The sequence below is a fragment of the Heterocephalus glaber genome, unplaced genomic scaffold (genome assembly GCF_053883595.1).
Source record: "Heterocephalus glaber isolate CG9 unplaced genomic scaffold, H.glaber_assembly_v1.0 deba00001004, whole genome shotgun sequence".
In the NCBI taxonomy this organism is placed as follows: domain Eukaryota; kingdom Metazoa; phylum Chordata; class Mammalia; order Rodentia; family Bathyergidae; genus Heterocephalus; species Heterocephalus glaber.
The window spans coordinates 5426013-5446078 of NW_028258179.1; the positions used below are offsets into that span (position 1 = coordinate 5426013).

Sequence of the window (20066 nt, forward strand, 5' to 3'; positions counted from 1 at the left end):
GTTCTTAAAATCATTTTCATTGAACTGTTTTGATAATATGATGTCTAATACAGTATAGGAAGGTCTAGCCAGGGCAGTTAGGTGAGTAAAAGACAGAAAAGAGATCCTCATTGGAGGGAAGAATTAAAACTATGTTTATAGATGACATGATCCTATTTATACAAAATTTAAAAGAGAGTGAAAGTGGCACAGTTGTAAGGTACAAGATCACACAAAAATGAATTCTGTTTCTATACACTAGTGAGGAATGATTTTACAAACAAAATTAAGAATAAAATTCCATCTATTTTTTTGAAGCAGAATATTCATACATTTTAGATATACATAATGATAACATTGATCATGGGGAATTTGTACCTGTACAAGATATATCTTGCTTCTGCTTTTTTCCCATTCCCCTCCCTTCCCTTTGATCCCTCTTCCCCTCTTTATTTACAAAAGCTTTGTTTCTGTGTTTTTCCTTTTATTCTTTTTTTTCTGGTTCCTTCTTTCCTTTCCCCCTTCCCCCTCCTTTGTTCCATTTCTCATTTGAACATTTTCTCCTCATTTCCCAATATCTGTTACACATTTTAGTCCTTATGTCCATTTTTGGTTTCTTGCAACAGAGAAACAATGCAGTATTTAAACGTGTATGTCTGATTTGTCTCTCTTAAGAGTATGGTCTAAAAGTGTATTCATTTAGCTAAAAATGTCTCGTTTATCCTTTATGGCAGAATAGTCCTCCATTGTATAAAAAACCCCATATCATCTTTATCCATTCATCTGCTGATGGCATTTGGGCTCTTTCCAAGATTTAGCTATATTACAAACTGCTGCTATAAAGATGTGTGCGTATATATCACTGTGGTATGATACTTTTAAATCTGTCTGGAATATATCTAGAAGGGTAATAGCTGGGTCAGATTGGACCTCAAGTTTTAGTTTTCTGAGAAATCTCCACACTGATTTCTACAGTGACTGCACCAGTCTACACTCCTACCAACAGTGGAGAAGAGTTCCTTTTTCTCCACAGCCCCTCCAGCATTTGTTATTGGTTGATTTCTCAGTAACAGCTATTCTTTCTGGAGTGAGATGAAATCTCAGTGTTGTTTTAATTTGCATCTCTTGAATGACCAGTGATGTTGAACAGTTTTTCATATATTTATTTGCATTTCTACTTCTTTGTCTGAGAAGTGTCTATTTACTTCAGATGCCCATTTTTGGATTGGGTCTTTAAATTTGTGGGGGCTCTGATTTTTTTTTTGAATTTTTTATTTTATATATATATATATAGAGAGAGAGAGAGAGAGAGAGAGAGAGAGAGAGAGAGTGTTTTTTTCTGAGGAACAGCTGACAAAAATTTTCCCCACATTGTGGGTTGTCTCACCAGTCTATTGGTGGTGTCTTTTGCTGTGCAAAGCTTTTTAATAAGATGAGATCCCAGTTGTTGAATCTTTATGATATTTCCTGTGTGATCAGGGTTTTGTTCATAAAGTCTTTGCCTACACCAGTGTCTTCAAGAGTTCTACCTATTCAGTCTTCCAGTAGATTTAGTGTTTGTTTTAATATTAGATCTCTGATTCATTTTCATTTGAGTTTTGTGCATGGTGGATATGTGGGTCTAGCTTTAATCTTGGGCATGGGGAAAGCCAGTTTTTGCAGTACCATTTATTAAAGAGGCAATCTTTCTTCCCGTGAAGGTGTTTGGCTCCTTTGTCAAAGATAAGGTGGCTGAGTATGTCTAGAGTTGTTTCTGCATCTTCTGATCTGCTCTGTTGATCCTTGGGTCTTTTTTTGGGGCCAGTACCATGCTGTTTTTAGCACAGTAGCTTTGTAGTATAATTTCAGGTCAAGTCAGGGATTGTGATGCTCCCTCCCTTACCTTTGTTGCCTAGAATTGCTTTTGCTATTCTAGGTTTCTTCTGGTTCCACATAAATTTTAGGATTGTTCTCTTAATTCTATGAGATATGCTATTGATATTTTGATTGGGGTTACATTAAATCTGTATAACAAATTTGGAAGTATGGCCATTTTCACTATATTGGTTCTTCCTACCCAAGAACAAGGGACGTCTTTCCATTTTCTGATATCCACTTTAATCTCCTTTTTCAGAATACCGTAGTTTTCCATGTAAAGGTGTTTTACTTCTTTTGTTAGATTGATTACTAGGTATTTTATTTCTTTGGATGCTGTTGTGAAAGTTGTTGTTTCCCTAATTTGTCTCTCAGAGAGTTTGTGTATAGGAATACTGTTCATATTTGAGCGTTGACTTCGTATCCAGCTACACTACTAAATTTAGAAGTCTTTTGGTAGAGTTTTTGGGGTCCTCTATGTAGAGTATCATATCATCCACAAATAATGATAATTTAACTTCTTTTTTATCCTTATTCTTATTTCTTTCTCTTGTCTAATTGTTCCAGCTAATGTTTTCAGAACTGTATTGAATAAGAGTGGACAGTGGACATCTTTGTCTTCAGTTCCTGATTTTAGAGTGAAAGCTTTCAGTTTTTGTCCATTTAGTATGATGTTGGTTGTTGGTTTGTCATAGATGGCTTTTATCAGATTGAGACAAAGACCTTCTATTCCAGTTTTCTGTAGGGTTTTATCATGAATGGATGTTGGACTTTGCCAAATGCTTTTTCTGGATCTGTTGAAATGATCATATGGTTTTTGTTTTTCGTTCTGCTAATATAGTGTATTACATTTATTGATTTGCATATGTTGAACCATTCCTGCATCCCTAGGTTGAATCCTACTTGGTCATGGTGTATAACCTTCTTGATGATTTTCTGCATTCTGTTTGCCAGTATCTTACTGAGGATTTTTGCAAATATTTCATTAAGGAGATTGGCCTATAATTCTCCTTTTTGGTTGGATTCTTCTCTGGTTTTGGTAATGCTTGCTTCCAGGAATGAATTTGGGAGTATTGCTTCCCGTTCAGTTTCATCAAAGAGTTTGAGAAGTAGTGGCATTAGGTCTTCTCTAAATTTCTTGTATAATTCAGCAGTGAATCCATCAGGGCCTGACCTTTTCTTTGTTGGTAGGTTTTCAGTTACATCTTCAGTTTCATTGACTGATACTGATTTATTTAGAATTTTTATATCTTCTTTTTTTGGTACCAGGGATTGAACTCAGGTCCTTGCACTTGCAAAGCAGGCGGCGGAACCACTGAGCTAAATCCCCGGCCTAGAATTTTTATATCTTCTTGGTTCAGTTTTAGTAATTCATATGTATGTAGGGATCTGTCCATTTCTTCTGTGTTTTCCATCTTATTAGAATAGAGGTTCTCAAAGTAGGTATTGATGATCTGAATTTCTGCAGGATCTGTTGTGATTTCACCCTTTTTCATTCCTACTTGCATGGATTTGAGTCTGTTCTTCTTTTGATAAGATTGGCTAAGGGTTTGTCAGTTTTATTTAATCTTTCAAAGAACCAGCTCTTTGATTCTTTTTTTTTTTGTTTTTTTTGCTACTGGGGATCGAACTCGGGACCTTGTGCTTGTGAGGCACCACCACTGAGCTAAATTCCTGACCTTCATTGATTCTTTGTATTGCCTTTTTAGTCTCCATTGCATTAATTTCTGCTGTGATTCTTACAATTTCCTTTCTCCACACTTGATCTTAGCCAAAAGGCTGAGAAGCGATTATATAATTTCCTTTCTCATATAAGCTTTGGGGTTGATTTCCTCTTCTTTTTTTTAGAAGCTTGAGGTTCAACATTAGGTTATTTGCACCTGCTCTGTTTTCCTGATAATGGGTATTCACCGCTATAAATTTCTGGGATCTTGACTATTATATGCCTTGGTGTACATTTTTTTTTGATCATGGGTAATTGGAGTTCTATATCCCTCACTTATCTGTGCATCAGATTCTTTTTCCCTGCTTCAGAAGTTTCTGCCATTAGTTGTGTGAACAAGTTTTTTTTTCTTTGGTAGTAGGAAACGAACTTGGGATTTTGTGCTTGCCAGGCATGCAGCAGAACCACTGAGCTAAATTCCCGGCCCCCAGGTTTTTTAAGTTGTTTGTTCTATCTCCTGCTCTTTTATTGATTCTGATCAATCTTATGGTATTCTTCTTTGCATCATGTAGCAGCTATTGAATTGATTTTTTGTGGTGCTTTACTCTTTTAAAGAAATCTTTCTTTTCATGATTGTTAACTGCAATCCTGTCTTCTGTATTTGATATTGTGTCCTCACATTGGCTCATCCTGCTGTGTATACTTTCAGTAGAATATTTGATTGCCTGTATGTCTGTTTGAATCTGTTTCATAGATTCCATTTTTTTCCGATTTTGTGCATTCATGGTTTCCATCAATTTCTTTTTTTTTTGGTACTAGGGATTGAACTCAGGACCTTGCACTTGCCAGGCAGGCGCGGTGTCACTGAACTACATCCCTGGCCCCATCAATTTCTTAAGCTCCTTTATTTTTTTTGAAAAAATCTTTATCTGCTCTAGAGTTGCTAACTGTGTCTTTCATTATGGTCACCATCTCTGTAGTTATCTGGGAAACTATTTCTGATTTGATTTTTTCTAGAACTTCATTCATCTGCTTTGTTACTTCCACTGTTATCACTTCAGAGAGTCCAGGTGGAAGGGTTTCCAATTATTCTACCTCATTGCCTCCTCATTGCCTCCTGGGTTTGTCTTTGGTGAGCTGGAAGTCTGGGGTTGCATTTTGTTTAAGTGTATTCTCTCATTTTCTTCTTTTTTTTTCTTTATTTTTAGTTTAATTCCTGGGCTTATGCTTGTAAATTGCCTATGGCAAGTACTTTTATTGCTAGTATTTAAAACACTCAGGGAGTGACTATTTCTCAGAGATGTCTTCTAGGTGTAGCTGGCTTTTTGAGTTTTGAGTCTGTAAGATCCTACCTCTTCAATTTATTGGGGATGAGAAATTCCTGCCTGTTTGGCCTAGCCCCTGTTTGTCACTGGCCTATAGTTCTGTTTATGACTCTTAGACAGCCTGAGTCTTGGCATACCAGGAAGAACTACTGATCAGAACAATGGGTAAAGTAGAATAGTCCACAGTAACAATAGCAACAGACAAAGCCTAGAAAATGACAAAATGTTGGGGCCAGGGATTTATGTGCTAACTGTTAATTTGCCACCTTTAACTGTATGAACTAGATTTGTGGTTATATAATAAAATCTAAAACATCTGAAAATTATATATAGTAAATATGCCCTCAGTATGGTGATTTTCCCCTTGGGAGAAAATTTAAAAGAGATTAGGGAAAAAAATAGAGAAATATAAGAAGAATAAAAGATTAGAAGCAAGGCTGGAGGACAAAGGAAGATTATGCAAACTTTGGGACACTGGTGAAGGATACAAGAGGGAAAGAGAAGGAAGAAATAAATTGAAGAAGAGAACAATAACAATAAAAACTAGAAAGTGTTCACGTTATATATAAACAAGAACAAGAAAAAAGAAAACCAAAAACAAAGGAAAAAAAAAGAAAATAAAAAAATTGTTCACTTGGAGGTATGTCTCTGCTGTCACTAGTAGACATGTTGGGCACATAGAGCCCAGATCCATGTTGATTAATCCCAACAAGCCAGCCTTAGATTTACAGTGATGTAGTGGTTAATCCTAGCAAGCCTGCACCTTTCTGAAGCTCAGGCTAGTTTCTGGCTGTGAGGATGGAACCTAATTTGTTCAGCCTGCAACACTCTGTGCTTCCTGCTGGCTTGAACTTGTCTCCTTGACCTCCTGCTGACTGGAACTCACTTCTGCCTTACCCTGATGGAGCCAGCCTGCAGCTGCTCTGAGTTCCAAGCTCAGTTAGCCCTTGTTCAAGACGGTGACCAGCCAATCACCCTCTCCTGGGGGACATGAACCTGAATAACTCACCCACCACTGTAGTCTGTGTGTCCACTGCTCCGCTCCACTGGTGCGTCTCTCCTTTCTGGCCTCTGGGGTTGCCAGTAGTCTCCGTGCATATGTGGGTTTGAGCTTCCCATGCAGTGAGCCAGGGATCAGGGAGAAAGTGCCGTTTGCCATCTCCTTCTTCTTCGTTCAACCCTCCTCACTCTTCCCATGGGCCTCAGCTCTTGCTTCAGATGCGTCTGGGTCTGGGGACCCACTTCCTTCCTTTATAGTTCCGTTTATAATGAAAAGAGAATTTAGGAGTAAATTTAAGTAAGGAGATATAAAACTTTTACTCTAGAAACTCCATGACCGCCTTGAAAGAAATTAACAAATTAAGAAACGAAAGGGCTCCCGTGTTCTTGGATTGGAAGATTTGATATTGTGAAGATCAAGTGTGATGTACTGTCAGTGCCTTCCCTCAAAACCTCAGTCATCTTTTTGGTTGATACTGACAAGCTGATCCTAAAATTCATGTGGAATTGCAAGGGACCCCAAGTAGTCAAAACAATTCTTTTAGAAAAAAGTTGACAGGCTCACTTTCCAATTATAAACTTACTACAAAGCTGCAGTAATAAAGGAGCTTTGGTATAAGATAGACCCCACAGATGCATGGGATACAGGTGAAAGTCCAGAAGTAAACTCAGTTGCTAGACATTGCTAGATTGCTTTCAAGAAAATGGGAATGAGGGTATCTTCTTCATTTCACTGCTGGCAAAACTGGTATTTTACTATTAGTTTTATGCTCTATTCAGTATTTTTCTTTTTAAAATATTATTTATGTATTTTTGAATATGTAATAGATAATTTAAAATTCAAAATGTACAAAACAATGTCCAATAGAAAATATTCCTTGCAAGCGCAAGGACCCAAGTTCGATCCCCGGTACAAAAAAAAAAAAAAAAAAAGAAAATATTCCTTGCAGCTCTTCCCCAGCCACCTATCCCTCCTTTCCAAAAGCAGCCAGTGTTAGCTGTTTCTTGTATATATCTGTATATATCTTTTTTCTTTGAGATAGAGTCTCACTGTATTGGCCAAGCGGGTCTTAGGCTTAGGTAATCTTCCTATCTCAGTTTCCTGAGCTGTGTGACCTCAGGTGTATAGCACTCTGCCCAGCTCTGTATATTTTTCCAAGTAATATGTGAATGTATTTTCCTTTTTATAGAAGTGGTGGCATACAGCAAACATTGCTTCGCTGCTCTAAGGTTTAATGAGTATTTTCATTGAAAGAATTCTATGCCTATTTGGAAAAAGTTTTTCCACTGTTTTAGCTTACATTTCTTTGCCCATAGCAGTAAAGTTTTTCACACGTTCATTCATCATTTTACATTTTTTTCTGTCTGCCATTTTTTCTTTTGTAATACTAATCTTTTTCTTGTTGATTTATAATATTTATATGCGGTCCTTATATCTGAAGGCCTGTTGACATAGTTATGCCTTTTAAGTTTTCTAAATTTTTAAATCATATTTATTTTATTTTATTTATTTATTTTTTGGTACCAGGGATCAAACTCTGGACCTTGTGCTTACGAGGCAGGCACCGGAACCACTGAGCTAAATCCCTGGCCCTTAAATTACATTTATGATTTTAAATACAGAAGCTCATTAAAATTTTTTATTTACAATGCTGGGGATCAAACTCAGGGCTTTATACATGCGAGGCAAGGTTCTGCTACTAAACTACATCCTCAGCTCCAGCAGCTAATTTTTATATAGTATAGTATGATAGCTTTATTATTTCATACATATTCATCTATTTTTAGCTGTTTATACATATTTTTAAAATTTTCTTTTTCCTTAAATGATTTCCTAGACCTCTTAGAGAATGCATGGGCCAGAAAAGCTGTGTAGTATATTAAAAATGATGACTAGCTACTAGTTGCCAAAACATGGTATACTTTCATTCAGTGGAATGAGTAACTAAGTCATCCAGAAACATTCCATAATATTTTTAAGAAATTAGTATGTACTAAGTGGGTACATAAATCATCTGGAAAAATCAAAGATTGCTCAGCACATGTTACTTGGGAACTGTTGGTTAACAACAGCTAATCAGTATCAGTTGGTTACTAATTTGAAGAAGAATAAAATTAAGTACAGTGGACCCTGGACTTATGAACTCAATTCATTTGTGAAGGCTGGTGTAACTCAGGTTGGTCAATTGAAGCCTCAGGCTACTCTACACAGCCTTCAAAGTTTCTTTCTTGTGTACAGGCAAATTTCAGTGTCCTTAGACACTGGCCTAAAATTTCTCAGTTAACTCCATACAGGACAGGATGTTGTCATGTTCCTTCCAGAACTCTTTAAGGATTAAATCTGTATCTGAGACCATCTGGAAGCACAAGCAACTGGCATTTGGGTCATGACTCCAGGCTTTTTTTGGGGGGTACCAGGGATTGAATTCGGGTCCTTGCACTTTTGATGCAGGTGGCGGAACTGCTGAACTAAATCCCTGGCCCTATAACTCCAGACTTTGTTCATAAGTTAAAACTAAAATTCCAGTTGCAGCCCAGGTTGTTCGTATGTCAAGTTGGTTGTAACTTGAGGGTCCACTATATATATATTACAGCTACATACCAGAATTAGTTCTAGAATGACTAATGGAACAGATTTTCATTTTTTCTTTATAATGGAAATGTTTATCTTAAGGTTTACATCAGGCTTAATGCAAGGCTGGGAAAGTTTTCACAATAGCCACAGAAGATCATTGGGGTCTACTTTTGGACACATAAGCCTATTTATGCTGAAGATTGCAAGTTTTTAAATGTTTGCATGAAATTCATATATGTTACCTAGAAAAATTCAAGGAACAAGAATTTTTTTTTTTTTTTTTTGGTACCGGGGATTGAACTCAGGACCTTGCATCTGCGAGGCAGGCAACAGAACCACTGAGCTAAATCCCTGGCCCAAGGAACAAGAATTTGAAGAGAAAAAATTTTATGTTCCGTTGTTATGGGTGTTCTAAAAATGGAACACTAATCATAAAAGGATTAAATGGCATCATTTAGGATATTGTGATACTTATCTGCTAGACTTTGATACTTATAAAATATGGTGGAATAAAACAGTGTGTTAGCTGGGCACAGAGTCATTAAAACTTTGATGTTTGTCCTTGGGATAGTCTAGTTACTTTTTCAGAGGTTATGTAGATCTTCTTGGATTAGAGTTCCGTGTACTTTTTCTTCCAGTACCTCTATAGGGAGATAAATACTTCTCATCTAAAAGCAGCTTCTTTGCTGGTGTGTCTTAAATTCTCTAGTTACCTGACATAGATATTTATCTTTAAAGTTTCACTGTCACCCTTTCACCCTCCCTCCTTGTCTGTCCATCTATCTATCTGTCTATGTTTTTATAGAATAAGATTATTGTTCAGAGATCTTCGGGTTCTTTTGATTTGCCATTCTTCTTGAATATGCATCTCACTTGGAGGGCCTCATGCATGCTAGACCACTACTCTGCCACTCTCTGTTCTCAGCCTGCATGTTTCTATTTATTACCCCTAAATATAGGCAGCTGGTATGCGACTGCTATATTTTATTTATTTGACATCACAGAAAATTATTTCATTTCTGTATTCTTGAATAGGTATATGTGTAGGTACACATGAAAAAACCAGAAACCACATATAATGAAAGCAAATCTTCGTCTCACCTAAACTTTGCTTGTTACTTCTTCTCAGGAGTAGCCCCTGTTCCTGTTTTCTTGTGCTCCCTTCCAAGAGTATTTAAGGCATCTTTAATTATCTGTCTATTCTTTTTTTTTTTTTGGTACCAGAGATCGAACTCGGGTCCTTGCGCTTGAGCAGCAGGCGACGAAACCACTGAGCTAAATCCCTGGCTTCTTTCTATTCTTTTAACCACTCTCCCACCATAAATGGTAGCATGCTGTGCTGGCAGTTCTACTCTGTACTAGTTTTTCTTTCTTTTTTGGTACCGGGGATCAAACTCGGGACCTTGTGCTTATAAACCACTGAGCTAAATCCCCAGCCCCTGTACTGTTTTTTTCTAAGCATCTATCTGGGATTAATAACAAATACTTAGCCAGCTGTCTGTCCATGTGTTCATCCATCCTTAGCTTTTTTTTTTTTTTTTTGGTTGTTTGAGTCAGGGTCTCACTATGCAATTCAGATTGGCCTTGAACTCACTATGTGGCCCAGGTTGGCCTCGAACTTGAGGTAATCCTCCCGCATCAGCCTCCCGAGACAGGTGTGCACCACCACACCTGGTTTCATCCTTAACTTTTTGTATGTGTCAGACACTGTTCTAAGAACTTGACATTGACGTTTAATAGGAGTGCTTGCAACAACCCATAAAGTAGATAAAAATATTACCCTATCTACATTATATAGATGAGGAAAGTGAGGCGCACAGAAATCGAGTTAAGGAGCCAAAATGCAGTCCAAGGCAGTCTGGCTTCTTTATGCTTTTAACTACAATCATCCTCTGTATCCCTATACTTTAGGTTGACCACAAGAAATTGCAGTGTTTGTGCATCAGAAATGGTTGAATATTAGGGGCTTCATGTGATTTAACTAAGAAAGTTTCTTTTTTTTTTTAAACAGCTGTACAGAATTCCAAACTCATGATTTTTAAATTAGCCTCTATTGGTTAATATTTAGATAGTTTTTATTTCTATAAACAACACTACAGTTAAAGATATTTCTACTTAAGTGTTATTTACTCATGTGGAAGAAGTGAAACTTTTGTGTCAGAGGGCATGGGGGTTTTAATATAGTTTGAGAAATTACCTTCCAAAGCGATTATACTAGTTTGCAATGGCAGTAGCAATGTGTCAGAGTGTATGACTATATAAGTTTCCACTGGGCATGGTGGTACGTGCCTATAATCCCAGTACTTGGGGGGGCTGAGGCAGGAGGATCGCCATGAGTTTGAGGCCAGCCTGAACTATGTAGGGAGACCCTGTCTTGCAAAAAACAAAAACAAAGGAAAGCAGAAAGAAAAAAAAAAATACAGTGGACTCTTGACTTAAAAACTCGATTTGTTCCTGAGGGCTGGCTGTAACTCAAGTTGGTTATAAGTCAATACAGGTGAAATCTGGATGTTTACCTGGGTAAACGCTATAGATAACAAAAGGCACACGAATCTTCCATTAACCTAATTAGCCCAGTTGTTCATATGTCAGGCTGGTCGTAACTTGAGGGTCCACTGTATATGAGTTTCTCCACACTTAGGCGTGTACATTGGATTTTACATGTAGTAGCTAAGTGTTCAACTGCTCGAGCTCCTAGCATATAACATACAGTTAGCGCTGACTTCTGTTTTGTCAGTATATATTAATCTAGACTTGGGGATGCCATAGTATTAATTATAATAATCCCAAGAGCCCTTCTTAGTATTGCATTACTCTCTGCCAAAAGGTAAGTGAACGTGTATGCTTCGGCTAGTTTTCTTTTTATTAAGTTTTATCAAAATATAATTTGTAATAGATTTTTTTAAAGTTAGGTGCTTTTTCTAATTTTCAGTTACCAGTTACATATTAAGCTTTCAGTTTTGAAGTTACTTGGTGGTGTGATCATGTACTTGTAGAACTCAAAATAATTTTATTTACATTGATAGTTTCTAAAATTTACTTGAACAAATTGTATTGAATAAAATTAGATAACCAAAAAGAAAAAAATGACCTATGTATTTCAAAAAATCAATGAAAATAGAAGTTTTAACTCAATTACATGTTCTTCAAAAGAGGAAAACATAGATAACCCATTTTCCTTGATTTGGAATCAAAGTAGAAAATCAGCAGAAACCACTTAAGACTGAAACGTGACTTGAATTACAGGATTCTTGCTTACCTACTCACTTCTTCCTCCTTGGATAGGAGAACCCTCGGCACTAGCCGAGTCCAAGGTTCATTTTCCTCATACCACACTTGTGCACTTTTGGGCACTTGTCTGTGAGGTTCTAAAAGTAGAGGAATTCAAGTAAGGATCTGTCGGACAAGTTTCTTAGCTTAAAACCCTCTTGCAAAATTCATCAAATGCCCAGGTGTTTTATTTTTTTATTGATAATTTTCAAGACTTTTATAATTCTTGCTTAATCTTTTCCCGAGCTCAGTTTATTCCATTTATCCAGAAGTGTCATTAGGAATGTTTTTAACATCCTGGCCTCCCTTCTTCATGTGTGGATGTCCACTCACTACTATTTCATTGTGCCAGGTTTAGGTTACTGACTGAATGGTTGAGATTTTTAAAAAAACAATCCTTCTCCCTTCTCATTCATGTATCCTTCAGGTGGTTGATTTAATGTAGATTTTTATGTGGCCTTTCCTTTCCCCTTTCACCCAATTCCTGTCATTATGGCAAGTACTACTTGGAGATAGTAATTTACATTGTTGAAAAAAATGAGTCAAAATTGTTTTATTCTTTATTGTTGTACTCTTAGAACAGACGTTTTATGGTTCCCTTTTATTTTTGTCCTTACAGAGTTTGCTCTGTTGCCCTATCTTTGTACATACTGCATTTAGTAATATTTCCCGGTGAACCCAGCACTGTGTAACACACTGCTTATCAGTTTTGTTGATCTGAAATGTTAATTAAAACTGTCAGGTAAAACCAGGGTTTAGATCATCTCCCTATGTTGTGTAGTTACGGTTTCCCATTGCCACTAGGGTAGTGATTAGTTGCTGTTTTATAGCTTCAGTGGGAGGTGGGGAGAAGCAACATGTAGTTTTATCTGTTTTATCCATTTTTTCTTTGTTTTCTTTCTGTTTCTTTCTTGTTTTTATTTTTTGGCAGAGAAACTTTTCCATGTCTGTAAATAGTGCTGCTGTCCTGCGATTGACAGGACGAGGAGGAGGAGGAACAGTGGTGGGGGCTCCTAGAGGTCGAAGTTCTTCAAGAGGGCGAGGTGAGCTTCCATGTGAAAAAAGTAATGACAGAAGAGGCGGCGGAGGAAAGGGAAATCACTTGTTAAATATTTTAATGCCTGATTTTTTAAAAGAAATTGCTCTTTGATGTTAATTGCGCACTAAATGTCCTGTATTTATTTTCTGAATCATTTCTCAAGGTATCTGTTGCTCAGTTCCTGCTTTGGAGCAGAAGAGTCCAATTCTAACTGTATTGATTTGAGCATGAGGGAGTCTAGACATTTCTGCAAGCTCTTGCTATGCCCATTCTTCATCCACAGGGAGCCTTGTACTGTGGGATCCAGGTGTCCTGACAGGTCTTGGCTGCTGGACTAGCACCGATGTCCCTGTGGGCCTCCACGACACAGAGTTTCTATACAACAGCCTCATCTGTATGGAGTGCCAGGAGTGACTCCAAACATAGAGTGACTTTAGTGAAAACTGTTTTAGAAATCCTAGGACCTTTTGGGGATTTTAATAAAATATAGTTAGGTAACATTCGTATGTGTGTGTAGTTTTGTAGATGTATGTCTTAGAAAAGTAACTCTTTGCTCTTACTTGGTTCTTTGATATGTGCTTCCTATTTGAGATTCATTGATTTTTCTGCTAAATAAGAACGTTCTTGATGTTTATCCTTTAACCCTGTTGGTTAAATCACACCAGTAGTCTAAGCATAGCTTGTAATTTTCTCCAAGATGCTTTAGAAGTGGAAGAACTGGGTGTTGGCAGTGACAGAGGCCATTGTCTTCACATCTCATGCCACTAGATTGGCATGTAAGAGTGTTGGGTGCCTGAATTTCTTTTTCAACTTTATGGTTATGGCTTATGTTACGGTCTTTGTAGAAAATGTATTCAGTTAGATTTCTGATAATAGTAGGAATCCAGCTGTGAGTAATGAGAGGGGACTAACTAAAACTTATTTTTCTAGGTACTGTTACTTACTGTAGTTGTGTTTTTTCTTCTGCATCATTTATTTCTCCATATGTAAAAGAGTGGTTTTAATCTTCTGAGGAGTTGGTAGACTCATCTGTAAAACTTACTAGAAGTACCATTACCACAGAATTGACCTGTCCTTGCTTCAAAAGCCCCACAGGCAGCTCAGGTTTCCACACCAGATTGGATTCTAGTGGTGCAAAATTTATCCAAAGCTTGTGCATCTTGGTGGTGAGATGGTGTTTTTGAGATGTAACTGAGTAATTCTGGCTCTGGCCTCTATGTGGCCTTTTCCCGTATTCCCTCTGTCGGACAGCAGAGACGAGAGAGAGTTGCACTCACATAAGTACCTCCAGTGTTTTTCCAGGACGAGTCAGAGAGAATGCTGCTTAGGCAACAAGTGTGCACCACGTAGACTGTGTGCCGCAGTTACCAGCCAGTCTCTGCAGGCCCTCCAGGCCCTCACATGTGGAGAAACTAGTGAGCGAGTAATGAGTGCTCCTGCTTTCTTCCTTCATGGAAGTGAGGTTACCACAGAGGATTACATTTAGAGCTTCAATAGGGCATGGATAAAAGACAGTGTGACATGTGAGAAGTAGTGACTTAATTAGGTTCACTTTTTTTTTTTTCTTTTCTCGTGCAGGGGATCGAACTCGGGACCTGGTGCTTGCAAGGCCAGCGCCAGAACCGCTGAGCTAAATTCCCGGCCCAAGTAGTGACTTAATTAGGATGCCAGTGTGAATGAAGGGCACGAAACTAGTCAAATAAATTTACTTGATTTGTGAAAAATACTTGTAACACCATTGTCACAACCACCTATGATTCTTTTTAATGGTCTCAATAGCTCATTTTATTAAACAGGGTTACAATTATAATCTGATTTTATATTTTTTCATTTATTTTAACTTGGGTAAATAATGATTTTTAAGTCTTTTCTTTGAGTGGAGCTCCTCTTAGGTGATTACCCTGTTTCCAACTTGAGGAAACTTTTTTTTCTTTTTTGCAGTATTAGGTACTGAACCCAGAAACCCAGAAAGCACTGAGCTATATCCTTATCCTTTTAAAATTTTTTATTTTGAGACAGGGTCATTCTAAGTTGCTCAGATTAGTCTCAAACTTGCATTCCTCCTGCCTCAGCCTCCCAAGTGGCTGGGATTACAGGCTTGTGTCACCATGGCTCACTTCAACTTGAGAAAACTTTGATGTGAAAATTGGTCAACTTCAAGGCTTCTAAATATCATCAACTAATGAAAATTAAAAGAGTATAGAGGAAACAACATAAGCATTGTTGTCTTTCCATTTTATGTGTTTTTGTTTAATAATATTTCAGCAAGTGAAGGTACACACAAGAAATATAAACTCCCCCGCCGCCCCTGAACCTGGGATGGAACTCAGGACCTTGGACTTGCCAGGCAGGCAGTGGTTCCACTGAGCTAAACCTCCAGCCCAGGAATATAAAATTTTAAAAGCCTAGGGTTTGAAATAACTTGTGGTTGAGAGAGTTGAAGAATTAAGAAGTTATTAAAGGCATTTCTTAGCAGCAGTTGAAAAAACAAGGCCAGTCCATACAGCTTATCAACCACAACTGTCTTCAGCAATAATAAAAGGAAGTATACTTTAATCCCTAAAAGAATAGGGTAAATGGGCCAGCGATTTAGCTCAGTGGTGCTACTGCCTGCCTCGCAAGCGCAAGGTCCTGAGTTCAATTCCTGGTACCAAAAAAAGAGAATAGTGTAAAATCTCAGACAGTAGGACAGTCCTTTAAATTTCACTTTATGAATAGTTTTTGCTGCTTCTTATACAGGAACCACATTTATAGGTGATTTAAGTTGGACAAATGGGAAAGCTGTAGAATCTGATGCGTTTTATGTGCCCCATTAAAAAGCTTTAAGACTCATAAACAGGACCATTGTCAGGGCTGACTAGTTATAACTGGCAGAAAATATTTTGTAGTGTTTTCCTGGTAATCTAAAGGCTGTTTTTTATATTCATGTGCTTCTTAGAATAAAAGTTTTTCAAGGTAATATATACGTGCAATGACTTTCCTGAAAAAAGTGCTCTTTAAAGGAGGAGGAAATTTTTTTCCCTATCCTAAAATCATGGCTATACAGGAACACCTTACACATTATAGTTTAGATTACATTGTTTTAGGTTATTAAATAAAAAGTGTACATTTCCTCAAGAGGAGAAGCACTTAAACTGTGAGTTCACTTTCTGTTGGCACAAAGTGAAATTGATACAATTGGAAAGTAACCTTAAGATTATTAAGTTCAACTATGGTCTTTCCAGTTTACAAATGAAAAAATAGTTGAAGATATGTCCATTGTTCTTAAGATTACCCACATATAATTATGTACATTAATTTAGTATTTCACAGTGTGATCATGTGAGAGTCAAAACTGTTTTCTGAGTCAGTTCATGATTATAACAAAGAAATGAGTACTGCATGGATATTTGGAGTGATTAACTCAGTTCTATTTGGCTTTGGGATACATTCATGCTTTTGTTTAAGATTGATCATTTTGCAGCTGGGGATGTGGCTCAGTGGTAGAGGACTTGCTTAGTAGTGAGAGGCCCTGAGTTCGATCCCCAGCACTGCACAAAATAAAAATAAAAAGAGATGCATCATTTTTTTGGGATTGTTGTGCATTGTGGGAGAAATTGAGTTAGAGATGATGGCCAGAATACACCCCCAGAGTCCACCCCTCCTCTAGTTTTCTCACCCACGTGTTAGTTAAAAATGGTGTTCATTAGTTGGGAAAACTATACATAAAATATAAAACTGAAAGTACATATTACCCTTTCCTTCCAGATCAGCAGTTGGATATATGTATCCTTCCTGACCCTAACTGTGCAGCAATGACATTTATATAGGGAATTATTTTTATATGCATTGTTGTGTAGTATGCATTTCTCATTCAGTAGCATAATACAGATTTCTGTTAATCCCAGTACTTTTTTATTTTCTTTGGCTTCATAGTGTATTATGTTTTCTCCGAATTTAGCCATTATTTTATTGATTAGTTTATTTCTAGTTTTAAGACATTGTAGTGAAAATACACACATAGAGTCATACTCTGCTTAACTACAAGTACATTCTGAGAAATGTGTCATTCAGTGATTTTGATTTCCTTGTGTGAACATCACAGTGTACTTAAACCTAGATGGTATAGGTCAGGATTTGATCTCTTGGCACAATGAAGAGACAGTAGACACAAGATTTTTGAATTACTCCTGGTGTAATATGGCATACTGTTTCACAGTTAACTATTTTTTTTTTAATAAGTAGAAGGAGTACACTAAAATGATAAATGGTATAGAAATAAATAAACTAGCAACAGTTGTGTTATCACTGTCAAGCACTATGTACTGTGCCCCGTTGTAAGTGCTACATGTTTATACATCTGGCAGTGTCCTGAGTAAGTTTGTTTACACCAGGATTACCACAAACACCTGAGTACACTCCTGCACTACGAGATCATGGTATGGTGTCTCTGAGTGACAGGAAGTTTCAGCCCCATTGTAATCTGATGTGTCAACCCTTAGATGAGCAGTCCGTCCTTGACCAGATTGTTATGTGGTGTGTGACTATGTTTGCATATTTGTTCAAGTATTTCTCTTGGCATAAATTCTAAGTGGAATTATAGAATCAAATATTGAAAGATTTAACCAGATTGCTTTCAGTAAAGTCTAGTTTACGTTTGGACCCCCAGAGCCTCTGCATCCTTACATCCATATATTTTTACCAGCTCTGTGTTTTTTAGTCCTGATACTTTTCTTACCCTCAAATTTGAATAAAGAGTAAAGAGTGCCTTTTGTTCTCTAAGTAGGTAATTCATGAAATTGGTAGTTTTAGAATTGGCCTGTTAAGTTACCCTTTTACTGGGTTAGATAATTTTAACATTTGCGTGTGACTTTTTAAATTGTAGCTTCTCTCTTTACAAACTCTCCAAATTAATATTTCTCCCATTTTTATTGAAAGTAATCCAATAAAAGGTTTAATTTACAGTATTTCACTATTGAAGGTTTTTTTTTGGTACCAGGGATCGAACTTGGGACCTTGCCCTTTTGAGGCAGGCACTGGAACCACTGAGCTAAATCCGTGGCCCACTGTTGAAGTTTTTTTTTTTGTACCGGGGATTGAACTCAGGACCTTGTGCTTGCGAGGCAGGCAATGAAACCACTGAGCTAAATCCCTGGCCCACTATTGAAGTTTTAAAGAAGCCCGCCATCCCCCCTTTTCTGAGGGGCTGTACTAGGGATCGGACCCGGGGCCTTCTGCAAGCTATGCAAGTGTTTTACTACTGAGCTATGTCCCCAGCCCTTTTTCGTTTTGAGACTAGATCTTGCCCAGTCTAGACCCAAACTTGGAATCTTCCTGCCTCAGTCTCCTGAGTAGCTAGGGTTACAGATGTGTTCCATAGTACCTGGCTTAAAGAGCTAAATGTTTTATTCAAGATTGAGGCACCTTCATTAGTTTAACTTTTTCCTTTGAACCTTCTGTGGTCCAGCTGTTTCATTGTCAGTGTCCTCACAGGTAGAGTCCATCAGGCTTTGTTAAATATATTTTTATTTATTTATTTATTTATTTATTTAGTGGTATTGGGGATCGAACTCGGGTCCTTGCGCTTGAGAGGCAGGTGGCGGAACCACTGAGCTAAATCCCTGGCCCTTTGTTAAATATTTAAATGTAGTCATCCTACTGCATATAAAGTCAGAATTTCAGATTTCAGTCTTCGGTGTTCCTAATGTGCTGGATGTTGACTTATGACTATTATTTTTTTCTGTCTTCTTATTTTCAGGCAGAGGTAGAGGTGAATGTGGTTTTTACCAAAGAAGTTTCGATGAAGTAGAGGGTGTGTTTGGTCGAGGAGGTGGCAGGGAGATGCATAGATCACAGAGCTGGGAGGAAAGGTAATTAAAGGATCCAGATCTTGGTGTAAGATTTCTTGATATATAAAGCTTATTTATTTTCTGCTTTCTGCAGAGGAGAAGCCTCTGTTTACAGTTACAGGGTTTCATTTTTTTTAAAAATGCTGTTAATATTAAATACCAACTTGTATGTTAGAAACTTTTAAATAGTCCTTTAAAGGAAGCAGCACTCTAGATACACAGATGAATTTTATTAGTGTCAGCATGGATAATTAATTTGGTTTGCTCTTTGACAAGCCTCCAGTGGGAAGATTGCCATTTTGTCTGTTGGTATTAGTAAAAGGATCTTCTCTCTCTACTGCTTGTGCCTTTGTGTGAAGAGTGTCACGATGAATGAGGGCATCTGCATATGGATGGATGGATGTACAACAGTATCACTGTGATGATATTTTTTTTTAAAGTGGGTTGCCTCTAGTTTTCATTTTTAAATTTTTATATATTTATTTTTTAGTACTGGGGATCAAACTCTGGACCTTGCACTTGTGAGGCAGGCATGGCGCTGCTAAGCTAAATCCTCGGCCCCTACTGTGATAATTTTTATAAAATATTTAGAAACCAACCAGAGAGGCTGATGATACTCTTACATTGTAGTATATCCACACAATAAAGAACTCTGTAACCAGGAATGTTAAGGATGATTTTGAAAATATTTAATGGTGTGGGAAAACATACTCTAAAAGCAGTATGTAAAACTGTATTGTGTATCTAAGTAAAATAATGTATATTATAAATCAGAAACTAGTTAAGTAGTTGAGGTGGAAGAATTTTCATTTTCATCTTTGTGCTTTTATTTTCCAAATATTAGGCAATAACCATGTAATAGCCATATTTTATAACTTGAAAATACAAAGAATTGCTATTAAATACAGCAAAGTCAGTGTCATGGATAGAAAATTTATGTATACACTCAAGCTTTGTTTGAAATTTATTTTATCTCTTTTTAGGGGTGACAGACGGTTTGAAAAACCAGGGCGAAAAGATGTAGGTAAGGTTCTTATGTTGAAATTTTTCCTGGACCTCCATGGTATCGGTGCTTAACAAGGTTCATACATAAGGACAAAGAGTGAAAATTGACTCAGTTACCTATGCCTCTCCAGTAGATGGGGTTATAGCATTGCTTGCATTTGTAATTTTGTGGTTATTTAAGGTCTCCATTGCATGATACCAGAGGGCAGAAATACAGTCATTAGGATTTACTTGAGTTAACTACAAGTGTTCTTAGTTTAATAGTTATTTTGCTTTTTTTTCTGTGTATATACTGTGGTTTTTTGTTTTGGGATCAGAGTAGTCAAATAAATTAGGGTATCTACTAAAGAGGATAAAGGAGGGCTGGCGATGTAGTGCAGTGGCACCGTGCGTGCCTGGCGAGCGCAAGGTTCTGAGTTCGATCCCGGATACCATGGGGGCGAGGGGAGAGGATAAAGGATTAGGATTTCTACAGTAAAGAGCATTTCAATATTTATGATGAATTATAATTTATGTAAAAGAATTTATA

The 20066-nt window shown here is 37.3% G+C and overlaps 1 protein-coding gene across 19 annotated transcripts in view; it reads left to right on the forward strand.

Moving 5' to 3' along the window:
- Gigyf2 (GRB10 interacting GYF protein 2) overlaps positions 1–20066 on the forward strand; it is a 147188-nt gene that overhangs the window by 44870 nt on the left and 82252 nt on the right. For 15 of the 19 annotated variants that reach the window (XM_087209411.1, XM_087209415.1, XM_087209416.1 and 12 more), the window contains 3 exons: positions 12597–12708; positions 18442–18553; positions 19516–19556. The exons of 1 other annotated variant lie outside the window; for it this stretch is intronic. In XM_087209411.1, coding sequence (XP_087065537.1) covers positions 12597–12708; positions 18442–18553; positions 19516–19556 — 265 coding nt within the window. The remainder of the gene's footprint in view (positions 1–12596; positions 12709–18441; positions 18554–19515; positions 19557–20066) is intronic. 3 more of the 19 variants (XM_087209422.1, XM_087209423.1, XM_021247097.2) reach the window with 2 other exon arrangements.